The sequence below is a fragment of the Neltuma alba genome, unplaced genomic scaffold, assembly GCF_004799145.2.
Source record: "Neltuma alba isolate B1F8T4 unplaced genomic scaffold, ASM479914v2 tig00013672_pilon, whole genome shotgun sequence".
Classification (NCBI taxonomy): Eukaryota; Viridiplantae; Streptophyta; class Magnoliopsida; order Fabales; family Fabaceae; genus Neltuma; species Neltuma alba.
In genome coordinates, this window is record NW_021637841.1 from 4,337 (window position 1) to 23,886 (window position 19,550).

General features: G+C 35.1%; 4 protein-coding genes across 6 annotated transcripts; 3 read left to right on the forward strand and 1 right to left on the reverse strand.

Annotated features, from left to right (window-relative positions):
* Positions 1 to 3,882, forward strand: LOC114738738 (rhamnogalacturonate lyase-like). The gene is made up of 15 exons (XM_028926804.1): positions 1 to 238; positions 327 to 448; positions 551 to 610; positions 814 to 933; positions 1,034 to 1,153; positions 1,275 to 1,416; positions 1,519 to 1,701; positions 1,812 to 1,967; positions 2,107 to 2,213; positions 2,327 to 2,417; positions 2,509 to 2,650; positions 2,736 to 2,892; positions 3,073 to 3,189; positions 3,292 to 3,418; positions 3,513 to 3,882. Exons 1-15 carry the CDS (start codon positions 197 to 199, stop codon positions 3,762 to 3,764), a joined length of 1,938 nt encoding a protein of 645 aa, XP_028782637.1. The 5' UTR covers positions 1 to 196; the 3' UTR covers positions 3,765 to 3,882.
* A 391-nt stretch (positions 3,883 to 4,273) lies between these two features.
* On the reverse strand, positions 4,274 to 4,816 carry LOC114738735 (uncharacterized). The gene is made up of 2 exons (XM_028926800.1): positions 4,551 to 4,816; positions 4,274 to 4,445 (listed from the first exon to the last, which is right to left on the reverse strand). Exons 1-2 carry the CDS (start codon positions 4,707 to 4,709, stop codon positions 4,320 to 4,322), a joined length of 285 nt encoding a protein of 94 aa, XP_028782633.1. The 5' UTR covers positions 4,710 to 4,816; the 3' UTR covers positions 4,274 to 4,319.
* A 1,362-nt stretch (positions 4,817 to 6,178) lies between these two features.
* Positions 6,179 to 9,530, forward strand: LOC114738739 (transcription initiation factor IIA subunit 2). 3 transcript variants are annotated; one of them, XM_028926807.1, is made up of 4 exons: positions 6,179 to 6,325; positions 6,480 to 6,628; positions 6,741 to 6,784; positions 8,947 to 9,530. In XM_028926807.1, exons 2-4 carry the CDS (start codon positions 6,500 to 6,502, stop codon positions 9,092 to 9,094), a joined length of 321 nt encoding a protein of 106 aa, XP_028782640.1. In that variant the 5' UTR covers positions 6,179 to 6,325; positions 6,480 to 6,499; the 3' UTR covers positions 9,095 to 9,530. The 3 variants fall into 3 exon arrangements, with proteins under 3 accessions (XP_028782640.1, XP_028782639.1, XP_028782638.1); XM_028926806.1 differs by having other exon boundaries at positions 6,184 to 6,325; positions 6,491 to 6,628; positions 6,741 to 6,791; positions 8,954 to 9,530; XM_028926805.1 differs by having other exon boundaries at positions 6,185 to 6,325; positions 6,741 to 6,791; positions 8,954 to 9,530.
* Positions 9,531 to 12,351: 2,821 nt separating this feature from the next.
* On the forward strand, positions 12,352 to 19,461 carry LOC114738736 (alpha-glucan water dikinase 2-like). Its single transcript, XM_028926801.1, has 17 exons — positions 12,352 to 12,727; positions 12,823 to 12,932; positions 13,336 to 13,414; positions 13,525 to 13,616; positions 13,704 to 13,857; positions 14,425 to 14,736; positions 15,398 to 15,508; positions 15,624 to 15,722; positions 15,845 to 15,976; positions 16,244 to 16,300; positions 16,668 to 16,756; positions 17,177 to 17,311; positions 17,657 to 17,819; positions 17,901 to 17,990; positions 18,562 to 18,747; positions 19,176 to 19,238; positions 19,357 to 19,461. The coding sequence occupies exons 1-17, from the start codon at positions 12,647 to 12,649 to the stop codon at positions 19,459 to 19,461; spliced, it is 2,058 nt and encodes a 685-aa protein (XP_028782634.1). The 5' UTR covers positions 12,352 to 12,646.
* Positions 19,462 to 19,550: the final 89 nt, after the last annotated feature.

Here is a 19,550-nt window from a genome sequence, read left to right on the forward strand (position 1 = left end):
TTATCGACAGAGTAAGGAAATAACCATGAAACCCCCCCAGTAAAGGACACAATACTTAGCTTTTGGTAGAAGAAAACCAAACCAAACAGAAGCTTAATTAAAAAGAGACCTTAAAAACATAACATGTAAAGTCAGGTTAATGAGGTCTCTTGGAGAATAAAAAGAGATTGTATCGAGCAAAGATCGATTATTCACCATGTCAACGCAAGGAGTTCAGCTGCATATAGGAGACAGTCATGTAAGAAACCATTTGCTTCTTTCAACTTTTTGATATCTCATAGCAAATCAAGCTGTTTTGAGTCGTCGATGTATTATTTGAATTGCAGGTGGTGATGGATAATGGCATAGTGAAAGTATACTTATCCAAACCGGGAGGATTTGTCACAAGAATACAATATAATGGCGTTGATAATCTGCTTGAAGTTCTTGACCAAAGAGATAACAGAGGGTATATTTACACACACACACAGGACACGTACAACTTTAGACCTGTTTTTGTTCTATTTTTAGTTTGTTTCTTTTCATTCAACTCAAAATAATGAATTTTTAGATACTGGGACGTCGTTTGGAGTGAAGAAGGCAGCACAGGAACCACCGGTACATTCGAGCGGTATGTAAATTTTGCATCTTACTATTTCCACACCCCATAAAATCAGAAAGAAAGCAGAAGCTATGATGAAAACAGAAAAAAGTTATATAATTTACTCTTCCATTCTTTTCCACTCCAAATATAGATGCATGCGTTTCTAACTCTTTCCCTGGTTATGAGCTGGTTTAAATCAAGACATGATGAATATCGGCTATGACTTGCAGCGTCATCGGAACAAGTTTCAGAGTGATAGTGGAAAATGAGGAACTGGTGGAGATCTCATTTGCAAGAACGTGGGATCCATCTCTGAAGGGAAAGCTTTCGGCATTAAATATAGACAAGAGGTATTCCTATAAATTCCGTTGATTGAATTTATTGCTCATAATTGTGGATACAGGGATACTCTATGATGATAATTACATTAACGACTCCGATGCACTGCAGGTATATCATGCTTCGTAATTCCCCAGGCTTCTACTCATACGCCATTTTTGAGCACCTAGAAGAGTGGCCCGCTTTCAACATACCCCAGATAAGGATCGTCTTCCAACTGAGAAAAGACAGGTATTTTACTTGTCACGTGCGTAACCTTTTGCATCACCCGTGACCTTTTTCCCTAGTACTCAACATGTTAAATGTGTGTGTGTGTGTAAAGATAAATGAAAGAGTATCTTTACTTTTGTAGGTATCATTACATGGCCGTAGCGGATAATAGGCAAAGATTCATGCCACTTCCAGACGATAGATTACCAGGAAGAGGAAAAGAACTTGCTCCCCCAGAAGCAGTTTTACTTGTGAATCCTATAGAGCCAGAGTTCAAGGGGGAGGTAGTACTTATTCCAATGTGTTTCCTATTTATTGACCGATTATTAGTAGAAAAGCAATTATGCTTCTGCGCGATTAATAGAATTTGTTAATGAGTGATTAAGGTGGATGACAAGTATCAGTACTCGAGTGAAAACAAAGATCTGAAGGTGCATGGGTGGATAAGCTCCGAAAAAGAAATCGAAGCTCCCATGGGGTTCTGGGTAATCATACCTAGCAATGAATTCCGATCAGGGGGACCCGTTAAACAGAACCTCACCTCTCATGTGGGCCCCTTTAGCCTCGCTGTAAGTCAACGTAATAGGGCATTTAATTTTAGTTGCTGCACGGTTATTACTTTATTATCGAGCTTTCAAGGACCGAAACAAAATGCCTTGCCCTGTTTTTGGTGTGTCAGATGTTCTTAAGTGCTCATTATGCTGGGGAGGATCTAGTTCTAAAACTCAAACCGAATGAGCCTTGGAAGAAAGTATTCGGGCCAATCTTTGTGTATCTGAACACTTTGTCGGATGATAAAGACATACGATGGCTCTGGGAGGATGCCAAAGATCAGGTTTCTTTAGCAGACAAAATTTATTTGGTCTAAACAGAAAAAAAGCAGACCAACTTTATTGCACTTTTTAGTTTCTTTCAAGCAGAAAATTATAACAATGAAATCCCGCTAACTGAGGCTCCCCAAATCGGCCTTTTAGATGACGAAGCAAGTTCAAAGTTGGCCGTATGATTTTCCAGATTCAGAGGATTATCAGAAGTCTGACCAACGAGGCAGTGTTTGCGGCACACTACGAGTCCGAGACAGGTAATATAACATCGAACTCCCACATTATCATTGCCCCACAGGATATCAAGTTCTTATTTTTTATAATTAGTTAAAAGGGTTGATATGAAGCTGTGAAAAGCAACGATTTTCAGGTGCCGGAGTGACGATTATATAATGGCACAAGGTGCATATGTAGGACTAGCCCCACCTGGAGACGCCGGGTCATGGCAGAGAGAATGCAAGGTGACCAAAGATCGTTCCCATTGGTTCATGAAATGAAATACTTTGATTACATATACAACTGTAGTGATCATGCTGCGATATTTGCCATCAGGGATACCAATTCTGGACAAGAACAAACGAGGAAGGCTACTTCTCCATTAACAACATACGAAGTGGGGATTATAATCTCTATGCATGGGTTCCTGGTTTCATCGGAGAATACTGGAACAATGTTGTCCTCACCATCACCCCAGGTTCTTTCATTTAATTCTTCATGGGCATGAGTCATTTATACAGGTGTATGATGTGGTCTGTTAATGTTGTATGAGCACTATGCAGGTTGTGAAATAAATGTTGGTGACATTGTCTATGAGCCCCCAAGAGAGGGTCCCACCCTATGGGAGATAGGCATTCCTGATCGCTCTGCTGCTGAATTCTATGTTCCTGATCCTGATCCGATGTACATTAACAAGCTATATGTCAACCATCCAGATAAGTCAGTCCCTCTTTGCGGACGCTACTTATTTGCGTATAGATGAGAAAATTCAGTTACTTTAGTTGGCTTACGTTGGCGTTGTTACAGAAGGCGATGTACACTCTGATGTTGCACTCTGCACGTAAACTCAATCTCAAAAGTTTCAAAATTCACTGGGCTTGTTGTTAACAACATTTGCAGGTTTAGGCAGTATGGCTTGTGGGAAAAGTACACAGAACTATATCCAAAGGAAGATTTGGTTTATACAGTCGGTGTTAGTGACTATAGAAACGATTGGTTCTTTGCACAAGTCACCAGGTCTAGTTCCTTATGACTGCTTACAGTTGCTTTCTTTTGGGAACCTAGATAGCTCAAAAAAATATTTTTACAGAAAAGTTGGCACTGATGAATGAAATACAGGAAAAAAGATGATGGAACTTACCAAGGTACTACTTGGCAAATTAAGTTCAAGCTTGATAACGTGGTAGGAGGTGGGACGTATAGGTTAAGACTGGCACTCGCAACTGCAAATGCAGCCGAATTACAGGTTCATAGTCTTACCAAAAAAAGATTTTCGCTTGTTCCTGAAATATACCATGAATTGGATGAGTGATTTCAGCTTCTGTTAATCTAACTTATAGGTTAGAGTTAATGATCCGAAGCAAAACCCTCCTCTATTCACGACTGGTTTGATTGGAAAGGACAACACAATTGCTAGGCATGGAGTCCATGGACTCTACAGGCTATACAGCATTGGCGTGTCGGGTCGTTTTCTGATCAAAGGCGATAATACTTTATATCTCACGCAGGCTGCTGCTACTGGTCCTTTTGAAGGGATCATGTATGACTATATACGCTTTGAAAGCCCACAAGCCACTAGTTCCCCTTCATAAGAGAGAATTAAAATGACAATGAAGACGCGTTTGTATGAACAGTGTGACCAAGTTCAACTAAAGAACTTCGGTAATGGAGATTACGAATTCTTTACAGTGTTCCATTTTGTTGCTGCAATTATTTGGCTTTTGTTTGTCCCTTTTTGTTTCCACCCTTCCACTAACCTAGACAGTCTAATTCTACTAAGATCAAATTTCTTATATTTCTGTGATGATCAAATATCCAGATATTTCTCCGATGTCCTTTTTCCCCTCACTCGCGTGTTGCACCGTTTTATAAGAGTGATGAGATCCATTTTTTCTGTTTTTTCAATCAGAATAATTTTATAATTTTTTTTAGTAACCATATTTTTTCCTAGCCATTAATAGGGTCAAATCCAAGTCCACAAAATTAGCACCATCTAAGCACATCATATTCTTTGTAAGCATTTTAGAAAATAAAAGGGGCAACTAAAAAGATTCGCAACTAAAAACAGAATTAAATCAGGGGAACTTTCCGCATTTTTTTCCCGCTAACGACGAATAGAAAGGACGGAGGCTTTATTGTACGAAAAATTACAATGATTTATTGAGCTTGGTTTTGGTCGCTTCCGCAGCGTCAGCCGCCGCAACCTGCATCTTCTCAGTCTCAAGCTCCGCTACGGATGCTTCCTCCTCATTTCTCGCCTTTATCATCTTTGTCTGCTTTTGTTAACACAAAGACGGCATGTAATAATGGTAAGAGAGAGAGAGAGTCAGAGAGGCAAAGAAATTACATCCGAATGAGAGGAAAAGAAGTTTTAAGACCTGACCGATGAAGAAGGCTTTTACATATGTAAGGCCTTCCTGCAAAGAAGCTACGACAAGTAAGCAGTTTTTCTTCAGGCGAGACCCGAACGAAGTCGTCTTGTGCTTTCGCTCTGAGTTCATCGTCGACGCTGGGGATGAAGAACCGATCTCTTTCATGGTTTACTGTTTTCGGAGCTCTAGAAATTAGAGGCACCCAGAAGAATCATAAGCAAGCAACTTCGGAAAAGGATGCGCCAGACACGTCTGTGTTATTTCATCACGTGGCAGTTGTTTGCTTTATCCACGTCGTTATTTTTTTGGTTTTCGTAATTTTTTAATAATAATAGAAATTAACATGAAAATCTAATTATAAAATATAAATCTCTGTTCGCTTAAATAATTTATAAATCGTATATACTGTATTGCTTGTTTTTTAATTTATCATCCCACGCGTGGAAGGGCTCTGTTAACAGCTACACACATATATTATCTCATATATTTCATATAAATATTTGTTTGATTTTTATTTTGATCGTAAATATAAAATTTTAATTTACTCTACCCCTTATGTTTATCTACTTTTTATCAAGATGGTCCTTGTAATAATAGTAGTTATAACCAATACACTTAATTAGTAAGGATATTTTAGGAAACACAATATTTATTTATTACAAATAACTAACTTAACTAACTTTCTTAATATATTCAAATTAGTCAACTATTTTTTATATTAAGGACCAGAATTAATATAAAATTCTCATGTACTCCCTTCTATCCTTTGTATAAGATTAATTTGATTTAATTTGGAGAGCTTAAAAAGGTTATTTAAATTAGTTACTTGTAGTAAATAGATCTTATCTTTCTTATAATACCCTTATTAATCATATGTGTCAGAGTTACAAGGAATTACTTGATAGTAACTCTTTAATATATGTAATTACTATAAAAATTATTTTAATGAGAAATAGATAAATATTGGAGACAACGTGAACTAAGATCTTATATTTATGACTAAAATGAATGTCACCCTAACTCTTATACTATGTTTAATATTTAATATAAGAATATGTTTGACTTTTATTTTAATCCTAAATATAAGATTTTAATCTATTTTGTATATCATATCTATCTTTTTTTAAGATAATTTTTATAATAATAGTAATTTTTGTAATAATAGTAATTTTAGGCAATATGTTTTGTTAGTAAAGATATTCTAGAAAAGACAATATCTATTTATTACAAATAACTAATTTTTTTTAATTTACTCAAATTAATCAACTGGTTATTATATTAAGAATAGAGGGGAGATGGTATAAGATTTGAGCAGGTTTTTGTTTCACTTAAGAACATCTCTATTATGCAGCTTTTTCTAAATCGCAAACAATATAATTATGCAGTGAGATCCATCATTAAGGTGATATTTGCACAGTTCTTTCTTTCAGTGATAAGGATCCTTTTGGTTTAAGTTTATGGCAATGGTTTGTGACTATTAACCTCTTGACACTTTTTTTTGTTTTGAAAATTCTGACGTCTATGGGTTGTCACGTGATGCGGATGAGAGAAAAGGAAAAACAAAAATGCAAATCCTATGCGAGGAGATAAACGTCATTGCATCTCAATCTCCACCCTCGCACGATATATACCTCAGCTCCAAATTCTAGGGTATAAATAGCCCCAAATTTGTTTGCTGACTTCGCTACAAGTTCCAAACGTTATCGAGCCAAACGTTAACGAGAAAAGCAGCAGCAGCAGCAGGAAGAGAAAGAGGTGCTCGCAACGTCGCCACCCGATTCGTAATATGAATTACCATTCCAGATCTTCATTATTTTCATTTTCTTGTTGATCCTTTTGCTTATCCTTGCTTCACTGCAATTTAATCAATTTTTGTACGCGGGCCTTTTGGTATGTTGTTTATAGAATCTTCTTCGGTGTCTAATATTGACGTAGATCGCATTCAGCAAGCAGGAATGGCGACGTTCGAACTGTACCGGAGGTCGACGATCGGAATGTGCCTTACTGAGACTTTGGATGAGATGGTTCAGAGTGGTACTCTTAGCCCTGAGATTGCTATTCAGGTCCTTGTCCAGTTCGACAAGGTACTTTGAGAAGGAGTCCAGTTTAATTGCCTTTCTTCATATTCATGCACAATGTGAAATTTTAATTTTGAGTTTGTTTTGACATTTGTTCTTATGTCATGTGGATTGCTAGTCTATGACAGAAGCTCTGGAAACTAATGTTAAGAGCAAAGTCTCTGTTAAGGTAACAATGTTATCGCTCAATTTTGCTTTTGATGCCTTTAGTTCCATGTTAGAAGTCACACTTTGAGCTAGAGCAGATAATGGGGCAAAGTAGTCCTAACTCCTCACTTGTTCCAAGGAATTTGCTGCTGGCATGTTACGTGCCTCATAAGTTTGTGCAACTTGTTCATAACGTCTTCTGGAATTTACGTGCAGATTATTAGTGGAGTTGAGGGAGTTACCCTTACTACTAATCGTTTCATCTTTTATTTAGAAATTCTTGGTTCAATGGTGTCAATCGATAACTTCCTCTAAGTGTTCCCCCAACCCCCCGGGGGTGTTTGAGCTAAGTATTTTGAACTAGAGAGAATGTTGGAACGACCATAAAAGCCTGTGAACATTAGCAGAGTTTCATTTCATGTAGAGTTGTTAAGAATTGAATACATATAAATCATGGTAATCAACAGCATTAGTCCCAATTAAAATAGGAAGTACTTTGATAGAGTTGAATTGCATTGACATCATTCGATGGCAATTTCTATTCAAATAGTTTAGTTTTAATCATTTGAGTCCAATTTTCACGATGTTAATGATAGAATTGTCGGCGCTTGATTGTAGAATTCTGTCTAAGTTGATTGCTGGGGGTTGGAGATTGCCTCTCACTCTTTGGGGATGGACTTTATTTTTGGTTTCCATGTCAACCTTCCTTTGCATATGTGTTTTTGCTTTCTTGTGTGTAGCCTTGTATGGTATTAGGAAGACATTTATGTAGGCAACCATTTTTTGAACTCAATTGACAGACTTTACGGTTTTTCTAGTTGGCATTTAAATTTGAGTATATTGATATTTATTCAACTATAATTTACTCATTTAAAGGCTTGCATTTTTGTTTCAACACAAGTTTTGCCACTTTTGTTTGTAGTTAAATATATAATCTCCTTCTTGTAGACATCTGAAGATAAGCTTTGGGGCCACAGGATACATCTCTTTATTATGATATTATGATTTGCTTATTGAGGGCCCTCCTCTTAAATACTCCCCCCCCCCCCCCCCCAAGTATAGTGAAGATACCAAATAATTTACAATGGCCCATTTGCCTCTAGTTTATTCAAGTTCCTCCTCTATTGTTTCCTTTTCTAACCTTTTTCTTTTTAAATAACAATAAATGGAAGATTTCTATGCCGTTGCTTCACATGCCAGGCTGCTAGAAGGCTAAGACTTTGGGTGTGTGATTTATGAAACCATCCAATATACGACACTTCTGATTAATTCCTATTTGGGCCAAGTTGGACCCCGATTGAGGGGGAGGGGGAGTTCTCTCAATGTGGTTTTCTCCCCTATCCGCAAGGCTCAAACTTGAGACCTTACTTAAGGAGTGTTGAGTCTCTTACCATTCAACCTAACTTTCATTGGTAATTTATGCAATTCTCTGGTGGATATGACATATGAATGGGGATGTCTATATTTTTCTTTGCACATAGATGTCTTATGGGATTATTATGCAATACATCCAATTTGAAAAATGATTTGGTAACTCTGATTTCAATACAATTTTGGGAGTTATTGTACACATGTTATAATAACGAGGTTCTAGTGTTCCCTGGTTGCTCCGACTATTGACTGCTTATCTATATTTCTGCGTGTTTAGCAACAGTTTGTCAAAGAACTAACTAATGGGAAAGTCAAGATACTAATACCTTCTTAAGCCTCCCTTTTTCTTTCATCATGCTCAAACCGAACTTGGAGGGGGGGGGGTACTCCGGCTAAAGCAGAAATTCCTCATATACTACCTCCGGTCCTTAATATATAAGAACTCATTTGACTTTTATTTTGGTCCTAAATATAAGATTCTAATCCACTTTGTCTTTCATATCTATCTATTTTTCTTTAATATAGTTCTTGTAATAATAGTAGTTCTAACCAATACCCTTGATTAATAAGGATATTTTAGGAAAGGCAGTACCTATTTATTACACATAACTAACTTAACTAGTTTTTTTAAATTAATCTATTCAAATTAGTCAATTGGCTCATATATTAAAGACCGGAGGTAGTATGATTTTATTTTGCAGTTCAACAGCTTTCGTCTGACTGTGAAAAATCGATTCTGATATAATTGTTGTCTTCGAGCATGCTGATGAAATCTAAGCTGGATTCTCTTTCTTGTTCATTTTGGAAATGCAGGGCCATCTACATACTTACAGATTCTGCGACAATGTTTGGACCTTCATTCTACAAGATGCTGTGTTGAAGAATGAAGATTGCCAAGAGAATGTGGGACGGGTTAAAATAGTGGCATGTGACTCAAAGTTGCTTTCGCAGTAATTGACACCCGCCTTGTTGTCAACAAGGAGATGTTCTGACACCCGCTTGTGATATTGATGGGAATGATGGAAAATCCCCAGTGGCGGATGGTCTAAATTGTATCAAGTGCTTTGCAGTTATGGGACGTTTTTAGATTTTATGGCCATCAACCTTGACATCTTTAGGAATGTGATGTGAAAGTGAAAGTGAGTATACTCAATGGGTAGTAGATGAGTCTACTTTAGACTTTTGTTGATCATCAATACATGAATCCTTTTGTCTCGTGGGCTTTGTGGTTTAGGAGCTAAGTTATCTGTTAAATCCAAATGTCAAGATTGGTGAAGATATTGAACAGGGGAGGAAGTAAGAGTCATAGAGAAGATATATTTTATGCATTCTGTTCACATATTTCATGAGGTAACTAAATGAAGTTTGATTGCCTTCCTCATAGTTAAAAGGGTGTTTGCATTAGCTTTTTTAAGAAATGATTTCACAGTATATAAAATAAGTCTGAGAATTTTGTCTTGATTGTATAAAAAATATTTTTTTTAAGTGCTTTTACTATTTACCAAACTCTTCCTAAACGTGCTGGACTTGGAGCTCCTGTACACCAAATTTGAATTAACTTGAAGTGCTCAATAATGTAAAAATTAGTTAAAAACAGTGATTTCATCACAAGCTAATATTATGACGCAAACTAATGTGTAGCTTGGATTGACAAAAAAAAAAAACTGTTGAAATTAAAAATTATATACAAGGACCTGTTCATAAAAAATATAGTCAAGATTCATAATATTGTTGTCAAAACACATACTAATATTTTAATAGGTTCTTATTTACAATTTTTTTATTTCAGCTGTCTTTTTCTGTAATTTTTTTCAAAAAAAAAAAAATAGGGAGCGTCTCGCAAGCAGCACCACACCTCAAGACATGAATGCGTTTTTAGGCCAACGTTTCAGCCAAGTGATGGTCTCTTACACTGTTGCTTTAATATTTGTAATTGGTGGCCTAATCTTCCAATTTTTAAATGCCATGTTTTTAATGAACATTCTCATACACTATCATTCTTAAACTTCTATACACTACTTCGATTTTTAATAGATTCTTAATATAAGTCATTTGTGCCACATTCTGGTATGTTAATGAAGGCGTTGAATTATTTTATTTTATTTTTATTAAAACTTTTCTCTCTACATTTACAAATTATTCTTAAATCTCTCCCTTCTCTCTTTTTTCTAATAAAAATAAAATAAAATAAGTATTAAAATATATTATAAGTGACTTATATTTAGGATTAAAACTGTGATATTGGATAATATTGTTTAATACACAAAATGCATAAAGTATTTTTTCCAATCCATGCTCATAATATTCTTGAAACCCTGCTCGCATTTAAACTTAAAAAAAAATCACTTTTTAATAAGGAGAATTATAATAAGTCCCAAAAGAAGAAACATAATTACTAAAAAATCTTAATAACAATTTAAATAACAAGTTTCAGAGTAAAAATAATGATTTTTTAAATTTATTTGGTAGTTATTATTTTTTTAGGACCTCATTATAATTTTCTCTTTTTTTTATATCAATAATAGTTTTTTAAAGATTAAAAATAATTAGTAGTGTTAAAATCAACTGTTTGAATAATTAAATATGCCAGCTTCGCTTGGCGTGAGGAAAACGCTAATGCCAATGAATAAAATAATTTTTTAAAAAATATAATAAAGTTCTACCTAAAAGAATTAAATACAATTTTTTTAAAAAAATCATCAAATTAATATAAAATCTTAAGAGATTTCATTATAAGAAATTTTATTTATTTAATTATCAAATTATTTTTATATTTTTTTAAAAGTATACATTGATAATTGAAAATGCAGTCGTTAATAACTTAAAGTGTAACGATTAATAATTATTGTGATATATATTGATAACTCATATATTACATTTTTGTAATGCCTTGAAAAGATATGTTATTAATATCTATCGCGATAGTTATTAATCATTATATTTTAAGTTATTAATGACTACTCGTTCAGTTATCAACACATATTTAAAAAATAAAAACAATTTTATAATTAAATAAATAAAATTTTTTGTAACAATGTATTTTGACAGAATAATTTAATAATTTAAAAATATTTTTTTATATTTAATTCTTTTCGTGAGATCTTATTATAATTTTCTCATGATTCAATGTGCCAGCTTGCAAGGTTTCGGGTATAAATTCACACTGGTTTGTGGGATTCCTATCTATCGCTGGTGGCAATTGCAGGATAAAAAACTTTGTGCGTGATAATCGATCTTTCCCAAGGAGGAAAAACCGGACCGGACCGGCGGTTTAACCAAAACCGGTAAACGGTCTGAGGTCCGGTCTGGTTTAGCTAAAAAACCGGCCCTCAATCAACCCGGAATGACTCGGAACGAACCGGAAAAACCGGTAAAAACCGGGCAAACCGCCGGTTTTTGGGCCGGCCGGTTGTTTTCTTCCCCCTTCTTTCTTGCTCTCACCTTTCGCCGGACGCCTCACCATTTGCGGAGACAATGAATACTGTAGAGAGACGTGGTAGAAACAGAGCAGATCACAAAGGTGGAGGAAGATAGAACTTTGCTTGCGCCACTCATACCCATAGAAAACTGGAAGACAAGCAAAAACACAATAGAAAGAGTAGAATGAATGGATGAAGTGTACAGAGACAAAATGAGGATAAGTTTGCTGTTTCTTCATTTGAGAAAGAAAGAAGTGAAGAAGGCAGAAGCAATTTGAGAGGCGAAGGAAAATGATGATGCGTGCTCAGAGAGGCAATACTCATAGCTGATAGCCTATTCTACTACTTGTTCACTGTCCAAGGCAAAAAGAAGAAACAAAGCTTGCTTCGTGATGCGCGATATGGGGAAGAATATGGAAAAGGGTGTGCACGTGGGAAGAAGAAAGAGGAAGAAAAAAGAAATGGTAAAAAAATTTAAAACAAAAAGAAAAAAAAGATCTCATTCGGTTACAGGAAAGAACAAAGAAAAAAATAAAAAAGAGAAATGAAAATCATTTATATACATAATATTTTGTAACATGATTACCCATTTAAAAATCAAATATTTTTTATAATTAGAATATGAATATTTTTATCAATTTTAACTAAATTATATTATTTAATTATCACCGGTTTGATTCCGGTCCGACCCGGATCTGACCCACTAACCCTTAAACCAGTGTCTCAACCGGTTTAGTATCCGGTCCGGTTTTTTTGTTCCTTGATCTTTCCTTTTCCCTCGTCGCTTTAAAGGACACGGTTACAGCTGAAGCATCCAGTTCTTTTCCATGACCTCACTAATTTTCAAGTTACAGAAATTCACACCCTACTTTTTGTACTTTAGGGTTTTCAGATCTACGGTTTATGAAGAGATGTTCCTTCTGCAAGTCACAATCAGGAGGGCATCGATTGTTGGATTTTGCTGTTGCGAACACGATTCTCTATGTAATTAAACTTGATATAAGCGGCTAGGTTTCATATAAATGGCATCGTTGGTCTTAGACACTTCGGAACCCAGTTGGTTCATTTTGTCGCGAAGAGGGTTGCAATGGCGTCGTCCAGCGCTGGCAACAATAGTCAGGTCCCTCGAGTTCGTCATTTTGATCTAATAGACGGAATGCAACTCGAGGTAAAAGGGTTCCATTCATTTCTGAACGACGATTTTGGCACATCCAAAATCTAAAATAAATCACAAAGATTAATGCCGTTCGTTCGTTTTTCCAGATTAATATATCTGGATCTGCGGGGAAGCACAACACGAGAATTGAATTTAAGCTCAAGAATTGTACGAGGACTTGGATTCTTCACTGGGGTTTTCTCTTTCGCGGGAATAAGTATGGCAAAAATCATTTAGCATTTTATTCACAAAGAGAAAATCTATATATGTTAATTCCATCGCCTATAGGTTCTGCCGTTCTGGTTAACAACAAATCATCTAAAGGCTTGTTTAAATCTATGAAATACAGACTACGTTATGATTTTTTTTTTTTTAAAACTACGTTATGTTTTTGAACATGACTTAATAACTAAAATTAATCCTTCAAGTTTGCATCAGTTTAGGCCCTTGCTTGAGCAAAATCTATAGATTGGTTTAAAATGACCTATCAATGTTCAGTGGATGCAAGGGTTATATTTTGAAGGCCAGGACGTTAATTGACTCTAATTTGTGTTGGGAAAAAAAGACTCTAATTTGAATGGATAAACAATATTTTCTACCCAATGACATGGCCTCTCCAGGAATTGGTTTATTGCGGCTGATGATTCTTCAGGGGGGAAGTCTTACAAGCATGGTGCTTTGCAGTCACAATTCACGAAGGTTGTCTTTCTAAAATTTGGTTTCCTGATAAAGCTGGTTATAATTTATCCTTCTCATATCGTTAACTTGCAAATATATATATATATGTATGTATGTATGTATGATTGCAGCATGGTCAGATACATGTGGTGATCATTGAGCTGCGAGATCCTAATGTACATGCCGTTGAGTTTGTTTTGAAAGATGGCCCTCACGACAGATGGTTTGCTTCAACTTCTTCTTTTTGGTGGCTTTCAATTTCTGTGTCTGCTACATTGCGCACTGCTTGATTTCTTTCTTTGTTTCCCAGGTTGAAATTGAACCATGGAAATTTTAGGATAGAGATACCTGCAAGTGATGCTCCTATACCTCATTCTAGCACACCAAAGGAACTAGCAGAACACAAGGCGGACTCACCATGGGATACTAAGGGCAGGCCTGTTATCTCACCTCAACCGCAGAAGGTAGTTTAGAGCATTGCAGTTTGAAACATGTGCCTGTTTTTTGTTAGAAAATGTTTTCCTTTTCTCTCTGTTATCCACTGATTTAAAAAAAAAAAAAAAAATCATTTGTCTTCCCATTGCGTTGAGACATTCTAATTAAGAAAATCATTTATAAATGACTTATTTTTTTGTCATAATGAAAAAAGACCATAAAGAGCAATGAGAACAGTTGAAAGATAGAACAAGCTAAGTCCATCAATTCTGGAAGTTGAGCTACTTTGTCATGCTGCTTCAGAGTTGTTACCTTCTGGTCAGCGGATTATCTATTGATATTTAGCTAAACTTGAAGGGAAAGCATAAATAGAGATAAAAGAGTAAGGTTTAAATGTGACGTATTTTTCTATTTAATTTTTGCGGTGGAGTGATCATCTGTTTGTGTTTCAATAACTGTGCTCACCGTTTTTGTATCATACAAAGTGTTGCTTGGTATGATTGATCAAGCAATATTTGTGGATGGAGCAATCAATTAAAGTTTATGTATTTATTTACAAACTTTCGGTCTTGCTTGATATTTTTATTTTGATGCAGCAAGGTAATAATACATTGAGAGAGATCCTGAACCGTTTGTCAAAAGGAATTTCCCTGAATGAGCCCCGCAATAGTTACGCGGCTGGAAATACAAAAGCTGTAAATGGTAATGGGGATCAAGTCAGGAGTGGCATGCAATACTCTTACAAAAGGAAATATAATGTTGAAGAGTGGTTGCAAAGGCATTCTGGAGAGCATCCCAAAAGATCCCATGAGTCAACATCAGCTCTGGTGGATCTTATAGAGACATTTGTGGGTGGAACAGATTTAATCTCATGGCAAAGATACTATGTTCACAACTACGAAATATTGGTTAGTTTTCTAGTATTTGTTCTTGATATGTTGAAAGTTGAATGAATTTTTTTGGCCTCGTTAAACTTGCTGGTCTTTTGTCTGCTCCCGTCTTGTTTCTTTCCAAGTATGCCTATAATCGGTTGGTTATTGAGTGTATGATTGCTAAGCACATACAGGATCTCCTGCCCCATTTTATGGATTTTAATTTTCAATATATTTTCAGTAAACATATTGGTGTATTTAAAAAGTGTTGGCCGTGAGTTACTTTACTTTTGAAAAGGACCTTCTGTCTATTAGAATGGATTTACTAATCTATCAAGTTTTTATAGCTTAGTGCTTCAAAAAAAGAAACATCTAATTTCAGTTATAGAGGAAAGTATCTGTTTTTCCTGTTTGAAGGTGTAAAAATCAGTTGATCCAAGTGTGATACCAAGACAAAAATTTTTATGCAAATAGTTTTTCTTAAAATATCCTGCAGGAGTGGATTCTAAAGTAATTTTAGTCACTGAATTGTAGGGTTTTAATTTCCACAAGGACTAAACTATTTGGTTATAATTTTGGCTTGCATTTTGTTATTGACCTGGTATTAGCTAGCCGAACAATTTCTAATGACTTTCAGAGGGACAAAATTAACTCTTCTTTTTTTTTAACCGTTTCTGTAATTTGTTTGTACATACAGGTATTTTCAAAGATCATAAATGGTGACTATCACATTTTTGTTGCTTCAAACACGAAAGGCACTACGATACTTCACTGGGGTGTATCTAAGTCTTCTCCTTGTGAATGGTCGGTGAGTTATAGGATTTCAGATTCCTAAACATTTAAAATATGGATGTCCATGTTAATTTTTGACTGCTATAAGGACAAATATTTACCTCTTTGTCCGGTTTTGCTGCCAAATGAAGGTACCACCAACAGATATTTGGCCTGAAAACTCAAAACAGGTTTCTGGAGCATGTCAAAGTTATTTTATGGATAAGTTTATAGGAAATGGGTCCTTTCAGGTAATTTAAGCGATGGCATTTTTTTTCATGGTCTAATCTACATTTGCTTGTACTTGTTATTCAGAGGGGAGTATATATTGACTTCATCCCTTTTTTCTTTTGATTTTGCCCTTTCATAAAAGGTTATAGATGTTAATCTGCAGAAAAGGAATTTTGTTGGTATTCAGTTTGTTATCTGGACAGGTGGGTTTTGGATAAAAAATAGTGGGAAAAACTTCTTTGCTGAACTCAAACGAAATAATCCTACTGAGAGGGTAATTTTCTTTTCCTTTTTCTCCCCCTGTATCCCATTTTCTGTTGAATTTATGTGTCAATATGCAGGGCCAAAAGTCCTTAATTTTAACGTGTAGCTGGATGTTGATATCAATTGTGTATTTTCCTGGAAAACTAGGATTTTTCATATAATCTATACTCAGAACACAGCACAAGTAATTAAACTTATTAATCATGTTATTGGCATGCTATTTTGCATCTCATTTCATTGAATTCTATCATATATTTAAAAAAAAAAAAATTGTCAGGTTAATACAGCTGTGGAATGTGACAAGCATGTTGATAACTCAAGATCGACCATTAGGGTGTCCCTCATTCTAACCTGTAGGATTTATACTTTCTTCAAACTATGAGATTCTAGATTGTGATAAATAACTTGTGTCTATTGTACGTATCACATGTACAAATCACAAAAATAAATGTTGTTGCTATAACAAACCAAGGATACACGCACACATGGTCATTATTTCTTAAAGTAGCGATGGTAGAAACTATTAATATGATTTTTTTTTTTTCCATTTGCTCTAAATTCCTAGACGATACATATTGGTCCTATGATATCATTGTTATCCCTACTTGTGTCCGGACCCCTATGGTTTTATTTTAGCAGTTGAGTCAGTTATGTGAATTACTTTTTCTAACAAATTTTGGTCTGAAACGCCTTGCATGCAGTTTAGTCAAGATCTGAAAGAGCTTGTTGTATGGTTGCTCCATGAAATTGCTCAAAGGGAGAAAGAAGCTGAGAGATCTTTGATGCACAGGTGAGATTACGAGATTTATTTCAGTTTTTTCTTACTACAATTATTGTTGTTCTTTTTGTAAGTTTTGAACTGCAATTATTCTCATTGCAGTTCATTTTAACTAGCTTTTTTTGTCCAATGACACAAAGGCAGGAAGAAAACAGTGTAGTATGACAAAATTCTCTATGAAAATGAAAATTGCCTTTCATCATCTACTGTAGTTTTATGATAAATTGTACTCTTTGATATGTTTAATTCTTTACGTTTGTGAAATAGGATTATTCCCATTGGTGTTCTTCTCAGCTATTTCTTTGTAAACTAACACAAAATGGAAGTAGAACATTATTTTGTGGAAAAATTCTGCAAGAAATAGAAAATTGTCTGTGATTGTCTACTCTGGTTTACTAGATTATATTATTTTATTTGCTTATTTTTTCTCAGGTTCAATATTGCCACGGAACTGACAGAGCGCTGCAAATCGGAAGGTGGATTGGGGCTTATAGGAATATTAGTCTGGTTAAGATTCATGGCATGCAGGCACCTCACTTGGAACAAGAATTATAATGTGAAACCACGGTAAAATATAATAGTAAATCATACTTGAATTTCAAAGAGAATTTGTTTATATAGAAAAGATATATACGATAGACTTTTCAGAATTTTTCTTTCAAATGATATAAGCATGGCTGCAGGGGCCTTGAAAATGTTCGTACTAAATTAATAATGCACTTGAATCTGATTACATATTGACGAACTTTAAGCATATGACTTAGGTTTGCTGTTTAACTAATTGCAACTGTTGTTCGTCTAAGCAATAATGCATTTCAGCTAATTGCCTAATATATTTGATTTGCATGATAGTTTCGGTGACACCGGCCTCTGTATTTCCTTTCAAAATAATGAATTGCATGTCATATCCAGTGAAATAAGTGAAGCTCAGGACAGATTTACTTGCGTGCTGCAAAAAATATACCTAAACCAGCCAAGTGATAGGGAGATAGTGAGAATGATAATGGCATGTGTTGGACGTGGAGGGCCAGGTGATGTTGGTCAGAGAATTCGTGATGAAATACTTCTGATTCAGGTATATACAGATATAATTAGTTGCAGGATTAAATTGTCCTTTGCTTAATAAAGGCGCACTAAGTTCTTTATTTCTTTTCAGAGAAATTATGATTGTAGGACAGGCATGATGGAGGAGTGGCATCAAAAGTTGCACAACAATAGTAGCCCTGATGATATAATAATATGTGAGGTAACTGTATAAGAAGGGCATTTTTCTCCGTTGTTGATCTTCTGTTTTCAGGTCTATGGCTAGTGGATGTGTCGAGCTGGCTGGTTATATACTTTCTATAAAATGAAATATATCATTTTCAATGGTATCTACTCATTTATTATTTTAAAATGTTCAGGACAGTTGATAGAGTATGGGAAAGACATACTAAAAGTGCATTTTAATATTTATGATGAGTGTAGCGCTTATGACTTATGAGTGGGGCTACATTTGTTGAGAAGTTATAGAAAATAGGACATTTACAATAAATAATATCTTGGTTTATTTGGATATTGTAGTTATTGACTATTAGAGAATTTCTTAGTACTTGGTGTTCTTAGGCTGTGATTTGGAATCAAGACATCTATGGAATCAAGTTTTCCCTCTTGTCCATTTTGACTCTTCTCTCTTTCTATGGAATCAACTTGTTTTATCAGCAATCTTACCAAAGTTCCCACTCTTATTGAGTAGCACAGTACTGCTATACTGACAATAGCGATCTGGTCTATAACATAAGAATACTTATTACAATTTGTATTTATTACTGCAATAGGCCCTCATACATTATGTAAGGTGCGGTTTCAGAATTAATGTTTATTGGGAAACACTAAATGCAAATGGTCTCACAAGAGAGAAACTTGCAAGCTATGACCGCCCAATTGTTTCAGAACCGGATTTTAGATCTGATTTCAGGGATGATCTTATCCGTGACCTTACTGCATACTTGAAGACATTAAAGGTATGTTTTAGACTTGGATGAGTAGTATATATTTTTCAACTTGGATATCTATCTATCTTAGTTTCATCAGACATTTTATAAACATGATCTCTTCCAGTGAACCTCCTTCGCCTCTGAACTGCTTTGTACAAATTCATTTATCTTTGGCATGACAGGAATATTATATCCAAATTGGAACTAAAAGCAATAGTATGTATGGAGTACTAACACCATTAGAAATTCTTCTCTGTGAACAATAAATCCGTGATATCCTCTGATATAATTTTTATTTGATTAAATTTTCCCCACTATTATCTCATTTTTAATTGTCACAGCAATAAGCCATTGAATTTGTTATTGATATCAAACTAGTGATGATGAAAATCATAGCGCTGATATATTGTGTATTCGTTTACAGTTATCTGAATAATGTTTACTCTCTGTGATAGGCTGTTCATGCAGGTGTTGACCTTGAATCCGCCATTGATGTTTGCTTGAGTTCTTCTTTCAAGGTGATTATTGCAGTTGTTAGTTTTATAAGCTGATTTCTTTCCCCTTGTTCTGATTCATGTCATGTCCAGCATGATATTTGTAACATTTAAAATCTTGATTGCAATCTTGGCCTTGCAGGATGGCACTGTTGAAAAGGCAATCAAACATAGGTCCGCTGCTGGTTTGCCATCAAACCTGCTGGTAATTGCATTTTATTGGCATTTCAAGTCAATTCGTGCATAAAAAGCATGCTTGTCAGTTCTGCGGCTATAGAATTAGCGGTAGATGAACATTACATGTGTTGGTTTGCTCATCTATAACCATATCTTGTC